At 34.2% G+C, this 14,960-nt stretch overlaps 1 protein-coding gene across 1 annotated transcript in view; it reads left to right on the top strand.

Annotated features, from left to right (window-relative positions):
• The first annotated feature begins 548 nt into the window (after positions 1-548).
• CALCR (calcitonin receptor) overlaps positions 549-14,960 on the top strand; it is a 64,527-nt gene continuing 50,115 nt past the window's right edge. The window contains exons 1-3 of the mRNA XM_006891498.1: positions 549-599; positions 9,477-9,624; positions 12,477-12,587. Of these exons, the coding sequence (XP_006891560.1) occupies positions 549-599; positions 9,477-9,624; positions 12,477-12,587 (310 nt within the window). The remainder of the gene's footprint in view (positions 600-9,476; positions 9,625-12,476; positions 12,588-14,960) is intronic.

The following is a 14,960-nucleotide window of genomic DNA, read 5'->3' as shown; positions in this document are numbered from 1 at the left end:
TATAGTCTTTTTAGCCTCTGTGGTGATAGTACCTAAAACAGTTCTTCGCAGTAAAAAGAAGGCAGTGTGGAGGAACTTTGGTTTAATAGCTGAAATTTGTTCTCTAAGTCATTTCAGTGGCTTGATTATTAACTAATTATTTCATTGCAGTGCAATTTATAGACTTATGCATGGACAATAAGAGTATTGACTATAATCCTCAAATGTAACTGCATTTTTCTTTCTCTCATCACTTTAAGACATGAAGAAAAGAAAAAAAATAAAGGTTGTAGTTAATGTTGGGAACTCTGGTGGCCTATTGAGTAAGGAGTTTTGCTGCCAACCCAAAGGCAGATGGTTTGAATCCACAGGCTGCCTAAAATAGATGGACCATTTCTTCACATGAGATATATAGCCTCTGAAAACCTGTGGCAGAGTCAGCTGAGTCAGTTCCTAATCAAGGGCACATAACAACAGCAAAATAGTTGATATGAAACATAGCCATTTAAATGCCTTTTTTGCATTTTACCTTTTTTAGGATTGAGAAATATCATTCTTACATACCAGAAATGAAATTCACCTTGATGAAATGGTGCTTAGTATTTTTCATCCTTCTAAATGTAAGTACAACAAAATCGTTCTAAATTAAGATAATAAAAAATGTTGAAATGGGCAAGAGTGTTCTGAGCATGATTGAAATGGTTTTTAAAAGGGGTAAGCAAATGTCCTCCCCAAACCTCAAAATCATCATTTTCTTTAAAGTATATTTACAAATCTCCCCCTGAGCTTACATTAATTTAGAGTAGTGCTTTGGTTTGCCCAGAAATTTATATTTTATTTGGCTTTTTAAAAATTATTTTGTATTTATTAAAAAATATTTTTTAAATAGTGATTTGAGACAACAACTCTATATTATCTTGGAAATAAATATTAAAAGCTAATGTTTTATTTAATGAAGAATATAATATCAGATTTGAAGAACAATTTCTCAACTGCTGTCCATTTAAGCAATCTTACCTCCATTAATCTGGTTATTAATGTCAAGTATATTTCTCATCAAAAAAGTGAGAATCTTCTAGTTTTATATACTATTATTTTCCCATGTTCATTTGCCTTTTAAGTTTTGTCTGATTTATATCATTTGTATTCTTTTATTCCTAAGGGACCTAGCAAGTAGTAGAAGTGCAATTGCATAATATCTGTTATCATTTTAACTCTTCATTATATCCAATCCAACATGCCTTTGGAAACTCTAAGAACTTTGATAAATTATGATAATTAAAGAAAGGCTTCAGGCCCTTTGTTCATAGGGTCGCTATGAGTTGTGCTCAACTTGACGCCAATCAACACAACACAACAACATCATCCAATCCAAGAGTAAATAAAAGTGAAATGAGTAAATTTTACTTAAATTGACATGAGATTATCTCAATTTTTTACCTCTTTATTACATCTGGATAACTTACTTGTTATACTTAACAGTAGATATCACTCAATATCTGATACTATTTTCCTGACCTTAAGAAAGCATGCCGACAGCTCAGGATTTTCCTTATTCAGTAATGTGTAGTTGAAAAATTACAAGTCTGATTAAACTGCTCATCTTTATACTACTTAAGAGAAAAAAATTACTAATTGTCTATCAATCTTAATTTGTCAAGTTGAATTTTTATCTTTTAGGGTTATCCATCAAGTAAATGATTAATAATAATGATTAACATGCCTTTTTTGCTCATTGGGTGATGAATATTTTTACTGGATCAAACTGCCATGTCATTTAACCTATTAAATATTTCTTTAGAAAAAGAAAGATAATATTTTGTCGCATGTAAAATAATTTGGCTATGCAGAAATAAAAACATTTAAGTGTGAATATTATAGAAATATACTGTAATATATAATATAAATGATTTTTATATAATTACATAGTATATAATATTTTCATTTGTTTATGAATACTCAAACTTTGTGTAGTATTCTAGAAATATAGAATTATTGCTATATTTTATTTATGAATTAATATTATTTTTATAATTCAAATGAAATCCTATGTTATCAAATATATGTGAATATTTTAAATCCATTTCATGAAGCATATGTTTATATTGGGCATTGATAGGATGAAGAATAAAGAAAAATATTTTACTATATACTCATCTTTGTCTTTTACTATAAAGATTACAGACAAATTTGAGGGTATTATAAAAGAGAGCAGTTCATTTTTATTTTGTGATATTACATAATTTTAAAATTTAAATATAGAGAGGATTCTATATATTTGCATGAACTATAGACAAATATGTTATGACTTGTGAATATATTGTCACCAATTTGCATAGCTGAACAGGGGACTTTAAATGACTTTGTTATCTCCTTGCTGTGACAGACAGAAATTTGTCTCTTTGTCTTTATATAAATTGTAAATTTTATTTTGAAGATTTGTCTGAAAATAAACTTTGTTAGGTCAATTTTCATCTAAAACATTAAATGCATTTAGCACTGATAATCCTCAGAGATTATAAATTTGAAAAAAAAAGTTCTAAAAAAGACAATGTCCTTGTCTATTTCCAAGTATCTCTTCCTCTCTAGTAGCCTGGTGGGTAAGGAGATGGACTGTTAATTCAAAGGCACACACAGCTCTACTGTACCATCTGCTCTGTGAGGGGAAGATAGCAGTGCCCTCCCATGGGTTTTACAAACTCTGAAAACCCTCAGAAGGGTCAGAGTTGAGTCAATTCAGACTCAGTGGCACACAACAACAACAACAACAACAACTCTTTTTTTAGGAAAAAAAAATCACTGTTACTCTATTGAGTTTTACCAACTCAATGCCGAATGATTTCAAAGTATTCATATTGATCACCCCTTTCTATTAGACTCTACTATGTTAAATACAAACTACTTACTTCTTTTCCCTTGTTAATGATTGTAATAGACTTAGAAAAGTGCTTGGTAAATAATGAGCACTAAAAAAATTATAATAATAAAAAAATTATAAAGAATAAAAAAGACAGAAACAGCAGATTCTTCTAAGAAGCCTTGTTTTTATTATTGTTTCCTAATTATTTTCCCTTTACATTTTGAATTTGTAATACATGCAAAGTTTTACTATTTATATAATGTTTCAATGTTAAGAACATAGTTTATCAAGCAGGTATCTGGTCTTTCCTGGAAAAGACGGGGCTGAAATATTACAACGATTAATTTTATTTTTTGTTATTGTGAAAAAAGATAACTGAAAAAAACACAAATAATTCTGACACAGACATTTCCAATACAAAAGATGATTATGGACTCATATTTTTTGCATAGAAGGTTTGCCTATGGCAGTCAATAGGAATCTCTCTTCAGAATAGTATTTTCAAATGAATTTGAACCATTCTTGAGATAATGCTACTTCAAAGTTCGAGAAATAAACAGCTCTAAAACTGTTCTTTCTATATACTTTTTGTAGAAACCACCTCTAATACTTCAACAGGATGCTCAGCTTACACCCAAATAGGCATTTTCTGAGTACATGGTTGTTTATATAACAGATTGCTTTTCCTAGGACTTCACCATTAGTGTGGACGAAATAACCTAGAATGTAAGCTCCATGAGAGCAGGGAGACCTTGCTCGTCTTAGAAAGCAGCGGAATCTTGAAAAACTGTAACAGTGTCTGGCACATGGGAAGAATTGAAGGAATTTGTTGAAAGAACCAGCAATGTTTCAGCAGGTGACTACTACTGATGGTGGCAGCTTGGCTACTGTATGTGTGGTGCCATTTATGTAAACTTTTATGAGTGACTTCACGTATACGGTGGCTAAACTGGTCCATGCGACAACAATTCCAAGTTTTCTTCTGAAGAATCATCTGAAATGGCTTGTTTGTAAATATTGCAACACCGATCTAATTGGTCCGTTTTAAGAAATGCAATCTTCAAATCAGCATAGACTCATATCCACTTAAATGCTCAAACTGTCTATAAGCATTACTATACTTCAGGAAATACAATATTCTGATATCTACAATATGCCTTTGTGGACTTATTTAATTACTATTTATTTTCTTTTTCTTCCTTGTTACTGAAAAATATACTAACTCATTAGTAATTTTGATCTATATTAGTTAAATCACCAGTGGAAGGAGTTCATTTAATGAATTTTGTGAAATTTGAAAATATGTTAATTTTTATATCAGTAATTTCATCTTAGAAATACACACACACACACACACACACACGCACACGCACACGCACACACATTTAATGATATTTTACTGAGAAAATCATTAGAACATTCAACTACCACTGAGAAAATTCTACTTTTAGTGCTTAAGCATGAACTAGACCAGGATACTATTCAGATTATAATGGCTCATCTTACAACAGAGATCCCACTTTCTCGTTCTTTCAGTATTGAAACAATCTCTAGTTAACGAAACTCAAAATAAAGTTCACTGGAGTTTGTTCAATACTGGAAGAATGATAAGCTTGATGTTGCTGTTGTCTACATTAACTACATCTACTCTTAATCAAGAGGTCATGTCTCCATTTTATTGAGGTTAAAACTTTATTAAACTAAGTAATATTCTTATTGAAAATGCAAGTATAAAGCCCTATCATTTAATATTTGTATTCATACAACATCCTTATGATCTCCATGAATTTATAGCTATTGGAGAATTATTTCTTAATTGGTTTTCCAATCCTTATAAAGATAGAAATTCTGAGTATTGTTTTGGAAAAGAGGGACAAGTATAAGCAAAAGAAGTCTATAATGTCTAAACTATCTAATATAAATGTTAGGTAATGTTTACCTATGATATAAGATCTCATCTTCTGTTTTGTTTTGAATATGAAGGAAATTATCAAGTAGTGATTTGTAAATCAGCTGAAGCTTCTAGGAATAGAACCACAGAAAGGAGATTCTAAAATGGATATAACAGAGAGGTAGAACAGTCATAATATCTCTCTTATGAGGCACCATGATACTTTCTTGCTTTCATGATTACATGATATTGAGTTGTAAGTTTCAAACACATTAAATAAATGTAGGCTAATAAAATACGAAAGAAAAGGCTAACAGGAGATACCTTCTGAAATCCTTTTTTTTTTCTTCCTTAACACAAAAAGTTTTATTCAATACTTTCTGGTGGGTAAGGAGTTGCCCTGCTAACTTAAAGTTAGGTAGTTGGAATATAGTAGCTGCACCAGAGGAGAAAGATGGGCAATCTCCTCCCCCATATGATTTCTATATAGCTTTTGAAAGCCTACTGGAAGCTCAGCTATGAGTCAGTTTTGATTTGACAGCACAAAATATGAACATGAGATCAGGATTGTGTCTGTTTTATTCAGCACCACAAGACCTGTGTGTAGCACTATCAAGACCAAAGAATCTGCCTCCAGACAATGACTTTTTCCTGTGCAACCTAAAAAACAACTAGGAAAGTTTCATGTGACAACAGAATCACGTTTACCCACATGAATAAATGATTTCCAGATCTGTAGTCACTTTTTGGACTCAGTAATTTCTATTTCTAATTAACTCAAGAGTCTTAAATCACATATAACCCAAATAGAGTAGAATCACTTTTATTCACAATAGGATTCTAATTTTAATTATAACAATAATGTCATTTTAAAAAATATTTTCCTTGCAAGATTTTTCTTTTCAAATTACTTGCATCACCTCCAAATGCAAATAATAATAAAAACCAAAATGAAACTTGGCTTTCTTCTGCCAGTAAGGTTCTCCTTTCTCAATATCTTTTGTCTGGCTTATTTTTTTAATTATATAAACTAAAACATCTGGGCTATTTTTTCACTATTGCTGCTTTCCAGTCTATATACTCATGTATACCCTTACAATTTTTCATCTGAGAAGTGCTGGTAGTTGTTCAGAAAAGGGAGGTCTAGTCCAGTCCTCTTGTTTCCTGACTGGTTTCTTCAAACTATGGATATCTGACTCCTGTAAGAATTATCTTACCAAAAAAAGAAAAAAAAAAAGAATTATTTTACCAAATCATACATTCATGGCTTTCTCTGATAGAAAAACTACAAAAAATATACCTTCAATATTACATTTTAATAACAATTCTATTAACATATATTGAACATTTAGTTGTAGGTACTTTTCATTTATTCTCTCAGCTTCTGGTCAGCATAAATTTTGTTATTACCATTTTTATTTTACAAATGAGAAATTGTACACCCAGAAAGGCTTGTTAATTTTCTCAAAGTAAGAAAAAAAGTTTTAACACTTTTCCTTTACTTTCAGAGCAACATCTTATTGTCTGCTTTCAGAGCAGCATCTTTTTCTCCTTGGCCCTATCAGTTAGTATTCCTCAAACCTCCTCTTCACCAGACAAAAGAATTTTCTTTCTATGCCTCACATATGCATTTCTTATATCTGGATTTTTATCTATCTTATTCCTGTATTTAAAAAAAAAACTTTCCTTCTCCTCTTTGTCTTCAAATACTACATATTCTCATATCCATTTCAAATTCTTTTGTATCCATAAATATTTTAGACTATTCTTGTCCTTGTTATCTCTTTGCCCTGAATTTTTATTTTATTGCATATTTTACTGTTTACCTTTTAGTAATGCCATCTCATAGGACAATGATACACATTCTATACAATAATATAGATTGGAAAACAATGAGGCTTCAACATAAATAGGCTGGTAACCTCATAGTGAAGAGTTACACTGCCAACCCAAAGGCAGGTGGTTAGAATCCACCACTTGCTCTTTGGTTCAAAGATGGCAGTCACTTCCCATGTGGTTTCCAGCCTCTGAAAACCCACAAGAAGGTCGTCTATGAGTTGGTCCTGAGTCTATGGCACACAACAATAAAAACAATATATATTAATAAGGATGAATTCTATATTACAGTCTACATGAGATATAGGCAAATACATAACATTTCCTCTGAAATTAATGTACTTAGGGCAAACATCAACAATAGAATAACTGAGAGAAAATAATTTCAAATAAAAATGTACTTCAACAGTTTTTTAAATTATTTTCTATGGGAAATTGGATTTCTTATAAAGTTTATATACATTGTGTTTCTCATTATCATTCATTCGCTTTGTGTTTCACACAATCATTCCAATTCATTATGTTTTATAAAACTAATCACCATTGAAATATATCTACTATTATTCTGTCTTTTCAGATCCCAAATGGATCTTTCTCATTTTCTTTCCTCCTCTGCTCCCCTTAGATCTTCATATTCATTTAACTAGTTATCTTTCTACTTCTACAATAATGGTCTTAGGCAGTATTTGTGAGACTGAGTTAGTTCATTCAGTATAATGTTCTCCAGTCTCTCTCAAGGTATTCACTAATTTTTTTAAATTGCTGCTCCTGAGTGCTGTGTAATTCCATCATGTGAATATACCACAATTTCTCAATCCATTCAATTGTGTTTGGACATTTGGGCTGTTTCCATGTTCTTACAATTGTGAATAATGCTGCTGTGAGTATTGGTGTACAAATCTCCATTTGTGTCTCAGTTCTAATTTCCTCAAGGTATATTCCTAGCAGTGGACTAACTGGGTCATATGGAATTTCTATGTTCAGTTTTTTGAGGAAACACCAATCTGCCTTCCAGTGTGGTTATACCATTTTACAATCCCACCAACAATGTCTAAGAGTTCCTATCTCCACATCTTCTCCATCATTTAAACTTTGCCACTGCTACTGGAGTGAGATGGTATCTCATCGTGGTTTTGATTTGCATCTCTCTTATTGCCAATGATTTTGAGCATTTCTTCATGTGTCTGTTGGCCATCTGAATATCTTCTGTGAAGTTTTTCCATGTATTTTCCCCATTTTGTAACTAGGTTATTGGTCTTTTTCTTGTAGAGCCCCTGTATCATTCTGTAAACTTTTTTAAATGAGATCCTTGTCTGAGATGATACTGGCAATTGTGTTTTTTCCCCAGTCAGTAGGGTTTCTTTTCACCCAGCTGGAAAAAGGTTTTTTAATGTGCACAGGGATTTAATCTTTAAAAGGTTCCATTCATCAATTTTGTCCTCTCCTGGTTGTGTATTTCTGGCTGTATTTGTCAGCCTTTCTATATCATAAGTTAGGGAGCAGTGCTGGCCTAGTGGCAAGAAGCTGTACTGCAATCCAGAAGTTATGTGGTTTGAATCCATCAAATGTCCCACAGGAGAAGTATGGACAATCTCTTCTTGTGCAATTAACTGCCTCTGAAAACCTAGAGAGTCAGCTTATGGGTCAATTCCAACTTGACGGTACACAACAACAACAACAGGCCTTCTAAGCTTGGTCTCACTTTATCTCTTAGGACCTTTATGGTGTGGAGCCTTATCCCTAGGTCTCTCATTCACCTTGAATTGCTTTTTGTGTATCGGGAGAGGTGTGGATCCTACTCCAACTTTCTGCAGTTAACAGTCCAGTGCTTCAATAGATTTTATTTTGATATTGTTGTTATATGCCAACTATAGCCACAGTGGACTTATGAACAACAAATCAGAGCCTTGCCCTGTCCTGTACCATCCTCACAATCTGTGCTATGCTCAAGCTCAGTGTGGTAGTCACTGTGACAATCAATCTAGCTGAGCGTCTTCTTGTATTTCACAGACCTATGCAGATTTTATGTGACCACAAATAGTTTTCCTATCCTTAGAAGGAGAGTCTGTATGGGATGAATTTGTCAGGTCTTCCCCAACAAAATCTCTAAGGTAGAACAGGGTTATTAAAAAGCTTGAATGTTACTAAAAAAATAAAAGTTAGAGCCACAAAAGATATTGAAAGCTGTATAAACAATTTAGAAAGGACCATTTCTCAGACAATGATATTACACACACTTTCACACTTTGATAAACAAATACCTATAATGGTGATTTAGATTAACTGAGACTGAAAAACTAATTCACCGAAGTTGCAAATACGTAGGATAAATATTTAAGATTCATTTGGCTGTTCAGCACTAAATATGAATTATCTTGTATAGGTCATCTGCTGATGAAACAAGTTTAAGCCAATTATCAGAGGCAGAACATATCAGAAGAAGAGATTTTATATATTCTATGAAATAAATGTGATACATTTTTTTTACAGTGTGCTCAATCTGAGTTCCAATGTGTATTAATTGAAAGAATCCAGGAAAAACTTATTTATTGTACTGAAATATCTGTCTTTGAGAACTTGATTAATGATTCTTAAGATTATCATCAAAAGTTGATATAATATTAGTATTTTGAAAAAATAGGTTATTTGTTTTGTTTATTTCTAAATTTAGTAATGATTATAAAATTAAAACAATATTAATTTTGAAATCAGTTAATAGGAAATCAATATATGGAAAGTAATACAAATATAAAATTTGGAGATGGAATTTATAGATAAGATATATTGTACATGCATCGTGTTGTTTGTAGACAAGAAAAAAAATACCCTCAAAGTTTTGGGTTGACTCATTTATTTATTTCCTTGACTATCCCTACTCTGTATATGTAACCAATTTTCCTTTACATACAGCAGCTTACCCTAGTATCCCCAGATGCTTCAAATGACACAAGTCCTGAGCCTGAACCATTTCTGATGAAGCTGAAAAAGAAGAGAATTCAGGAGGCAAAGACCAAGTGCTTTGAGCGAATGGAAATGTTACCACCATATGAAGGAGAAGGTAAGAGAAGAATCTATGTGAACATGTGTCTTCATCAGAAACTTCTTCTCTTCAGTGTGTAAATTGGGTGTTGACTAGCTCCAGCTTGCTGTATTAACAGTCACCAGGGCAGCTTTCCTACTGTACTATATTTCTTTCATGCAGCAGCCATACCCAGCTTCTTTATTCAAATCCTTCCAACAACTCTTTGGCTAACATTTGTTCTCAGGACAGAATTACTGCAATAATGCTGGACTCACACCTGGCATGTACAGGCTTAAGTCAAGCCCTTCCAGTCTGAGTGAATTAGGAGGCTGTATTTCCTTAACAGGAAGCTCTGGTGGCCTAGTGGTAAGGAGTTAACTTGCTTTTCCTTCATGCTATTCCCTTTCTACTCTTATTTTCTAGTGCAATTAGATCAAGATATTTCTCAGATAAAGTTTATCTATCACCTTCTCTAGAGTCTTCTACATTGTTGTTGCTGTGTATTGTGGCGTCAGAACTGACCCAAAGCTAACCCTCCAGTGGGCTTTCAAAGGGAGAAGACTGCCCATATGTCCCATGGATAAGCTGGTGGGTTTGAACAGTGTACCTTTGCATTGGCAGCATAATTCCTTACCACTAAGCCACCAGAGAGTCTTCTATAGGACAATTCAAATACTTAAGGCCACGAATATGGAGAATACAATGACCAAATATTTTTACATGCATTTACATTCTCTTCACCTTAAAACATTTCAGAACATGAAACAGATCTCATACATATATGAATTGTCTTATGGCAATCCAATTTTCTTAACTCAAAGGATAAAGTCTGTCCCTTAGGAAAGTAAAGATTTACCTCAGAAACCTCATGGAGGGTCACTGTGAGTTGAAACAGGGCTCTATAGCAGTGGGTTTAGTTTTGGCTTTTGGAATATGGAATCAAAATTACAATAACAACTTGAAAGATAAGGTAGAAACCACAGAGGGCAGTACATTTTTGCTAATGGAGGAGAAACAACTCAGAAATGAGAGATGAGAATGTTTACACAAATGGAGTAATATAATCAACTTTAGTTAATTGTGTAAGTAGAAAAATTTGAAAGATATATGCTTTTGATATATGTATTCTCAATGGGTGGGAAAAAATAGAGCTTTCATAGATAACTTCTTGAAAGATCACTAGTAGGATCTCTATGTTCTAATAGTAGCTCTCGTGGCCTAGTAGGAAGAGGTTGCACTGCCAGCCCAATGACACAGGGTTCAAATACACCAGCTGCTCGTTGGGAGAAAGATGGGCAATCTCCTGTCATGTGATATAAAGCTTTTGAAAATGTATTAGAGGATCAGTTATGACTCGATTTCTACTCAACAACATATAGCAACAACATATGCTCTAAAGACATACAGATACTTTTAATGTTAAAGCTATTATTCAGAAGTGATATATTATTACAGATTCTTTCACAAAAGTTCATTTATCATATATCTGGAAATATTTTAAAGGAGAGGGTTTTGGAGAAAGACTGTATGCACAAAAAGTGTGTATTTCCTTTAAAAAAACAAATAGAAAAATCTTATAAAAAGATGAATTCCATTAGAAAGTATCTTTAATTTTTTGCTATTGCTTCTTTTAGTATTTCTATTTCTGGGTAGAGGATTTCAGAATAATATATACTGGACCATCTATGCTTCTGTTAAACTACACTGATGATTCTGAAATGGTTTACAACTTTCTGTTGTAGTCTAGATGTCTGACTTAAACCTCAACTCTCAAGTAACGTATTTAATTGTGAGAACTAAATTGGCAAGGACAAATTTCCTCTAGAAATTTAATTTACCACTTGTCATTTCCAGAACTTCCTTTTTTTTTTAAGAGCTTAAGGAAAAGATAAAATAGATAAAATATTTTAGATGAAGATTTTTTAAAAATCTATTCTTGAAGAATATTCCTTTTTATTTTTTTTATTTCATACTGATTTATTCACAAAGGTTGAATACGTTTTTCACACACGATCCTTCCCATTTCCTTCACCCACACAGACATAGAATTGTGCAACCCTATGATTAACACCCCACCCCACCCCCGCCCATCCTCTCTCCTCTGCTTCCACTCTCCCACCCCCTTGCATCCTCATACTCATCTTACAATAATGGTTTTATACAGTATTTGTCGTTGTGAGACTGAATTAGTTCACTTAGCATAATGCCGTCCAGTTTCTCCCAAGTTAGGTAATAATTTACAAAGTCATTGCTCCTGAGTGCTGCACAGAATACACCACAACAAGAATGTTCCCTTTAAAATATCCCCAAAATTTATTTTACTATTTTAATGAATTAGTTTTAACTTTCTGAGTAAAAATCTCTTACAGAGTAGTTATTCTGAACCTTATGCTGAAAATATTGAGGGACTAAAAATGTGTATCTTACAGAAACTTCAATTCTGAATTGACAATCTAAACCCAATTTCTTGGTTTGGTGTTTTAAGAAAGAATTAACTTGCCGGAAGAAAAACCAATAAATTTTACTCAGAATTCCTTTGATTAACAACCAAATTCTATTTCTACATCATGTTATTACAATTACATAAATAGCACACAAAGGGTCTACCTCACCTGGCCAAACCTTTGTGCTACTTGCTTTTAAAGAAGGTCAAATTTATTCTTTTCTTAACTACGGCTAGAACCAACTGTGTAGTAAAATGAGATAATTTGGGTGTGGACTTGCTAAAGCTACCTGAAACATCATTCTTAACATAAATTGTCTGAAATGTGAGCCATCATGAGAGTAGTAGAGGGTTAAACTATTCCTAAGCTTGTCCTGATGTTGATTTTTTTAAACTATGGTTAAATCCATATAGCTTCCATGTTGACCTCTTTCTTTATGGCCAGGGTTATACTGCAACCGCACCTGGGATGGATGGCTATGCTGGGATGACACAAAAGCTGGAACAACAGTTACTCAACACTGCCCAAGTTATTCTGGAGAGTTTGATCCAACAGGTAGAATACTTAATTTATGTTTTGCTATGAAACTTTTACAATTATCACAGTTATGTTGTTGTTTTTATGTGCTGTCGAGTCACTTGCGACTCATAGCGATCCTATGTGCAACAGCCCTAAACTCTGCTCTGTCCTGTGCCAGTCGCATTATCTCTGACACGCCCATTCCGATTATCCCAGTCACTGAATCAATCCACCTCATAGAGGGCCTTCCCTTCCTTCACTGTCCCTCCACCCTCCCAAGCATGATGTCCTTCTCCAAGGACCGGTCTCTCCTCACAACATGTCCAAAGTATGTTAGACGGAGCCTCAGAATCCTTGCCTCCAAGGAGCCACCCAGTTTAACCCTTTCCAGAATGAATCTGTTTGTTTTCCTAGCAGTCCATGGTATTTTCAATACTCTTCTCCAGCACCACAGCTCAAAGGCATCAATTCTCCTTCTATAAGAAAATTATGAAATATACCTACCTAACCAGATGAGCACATTTAGTTGTGATCATGTGAAATCTTTACCTAGACCAAGAAGCTGTTGTCCAAATGAAGCAAGGGAATCCTATATGGCTAAAATCAGGAAAAGTGTGTGTCAGGGATGTATCCTTTCTTCATACCTTTTCAATCTGTATGTTGAACAAATAATTTGTGAAGCTGGAATGTTCAAAGAAGAATGTGGCCTTGGGACCTAGAGACACACACAGCCTTGCTTGCTGGAAGTGAGGAAGACTTGCAGTGCTCGCTGCAGAAGACCGAAGACCACAGCCTTATATATGGATTACATTTCGTCATCAAGAAAACAAAGGTCCTCACCACTGGACCAATAGACAACATCATGGAAGGTGGAGAAAGGATTGAAGTTGTCCATTATTTCATTTTGCTGGGATCAACAATTAACACCCTTGGTACTAGGCAGTCAGGAGATCAGGAGATGTATTGCATTGGGCAGGTCACTGTTCAGAATCTCTCCAAAATACTAAAGATCAATAGTAAATAAAACGACTAAGGTACACTTGATTCAGACCATAGTTGTTTTTTTTTTCTTCAATAACTTGTTATGCATCTGAGAGCTGGACAGTGAATAACTATGACAGAAAAAGAATTGATGACTTTGAGTTGTGGTGATGAAAAAGAGTATTGAATATCCTATGGACTGCCAAGGGAACAAACGTATATGTCTTGAAACAGTACAACCAGAGTGCTCTCTGGAGTTAAGAATGACAAAACATCATCTCTCATACTTTGGGCATGTTGCTAGGAGAGGTTGTTTCTTGAAGAGGGAGCTCATGCTTGGAGAAGTGGAGAGTCCGTGAAAAAGAGGAAGAAGATGGATTGACATAGTACCTGCAGTAATGGTTTCAAGCGTGTCAGAGATGATGAACATGGCAAAGGACAGGACAGGGTTCAGATTTGTTGTTCATAGGGTAGATATGAGTTGTACTCAACTAGACAGCTCCTAATAACAACTATCAGATGAGCAAGCTCTTCTCATGAAAACCTACTGGAGGGTCAGCTATGAGTTGTTCTAACTCAATGACAAACAACAGCAATCATATTCTATAGAGAGCTTTAGTGACCTAGTGGTAAGGGATTGTGATGACTACCCAAGGCACACGGTTCAATCTACTAGTTGCTCTGTGAAAGAAAGGTAGGGAATATGCACCTATGTAATTTACAGTTTCTAAAATCCCACTGGAGGGTCAGCTATGAGTCAGTTTTGATTCAATAGCAGTGAAAAAGAACAACAATCTTATTCTACATTGCCTAAACCACTATAAGTGAGGTTTTTAATTTAAATATTCCTCATTACTACATATAGAGCATTTTTTTATTCTTTAAATCATATTACTGGTCATATAATGCCTTCAAGTTGTGGTGCTGGAGAACAGTCTTGAACATATCATTGATGGCCAAGAAAACAAAGAAATCTGTCTTGGAGAAAGTGAAACCAAGTTTTCCCTTGGAGGCTAGGATTTTGAAGCCCCATCGTACATATTTTGGGCTCATAGCCAGGAAAGGTCGGTCCTTGGAGAAGGATATCATGTTTTAAAGAGTGGAGGGAAGACACGGGAGAGGCAGACCCAGGGTGGGATGGATTGATACAGTAACTGGGGAAATGGGGTTAAATGTGCTGAATCAGTAAGACTGGTTCAGGACAGGGCAGGTTTCAAAGCTGTGGGTCACAGGTGACCCAATAGCACATAAAAACAACTGGTCATTTGTGTTTATTGATCTTAAATTCTTGTTTTATAAATTAACTTTTCTAATACTCTTAACACCAGCAGTCAGGAAATCAAAAAGGGTATCGCGATGGGAAAGTCTGCTGTTAGGGACCTCTCTAAAGTACTCAGGAACAACGGTGTCTCTCTGGAGACTAAGGTG

The sequence above is a fragment of the Elephantulus edwardii genome, unplaced genomic scaffold, assembly GCF_000299155.1.
Source record: "Elephantulus edwardii isolate Elephantulus edwardi_28Jun2011 unplaced genomic scaffold, EleEdw1.0 scaffold00098, whole genome shotgun sequence".
Taxonomy (NCBI): domain Eukaryota; kingdom Metazoa; phylum Chordata; class Mammalia; order Macroscelidea; family Macroscelididae; genus Elephantulus; species Elephantulus edwardii.
The sequence above is the reverse complement of the archived record's forward strand: the minus strand, read 5'-3'. Positions and strand labels throughout refer to the sequence as shown.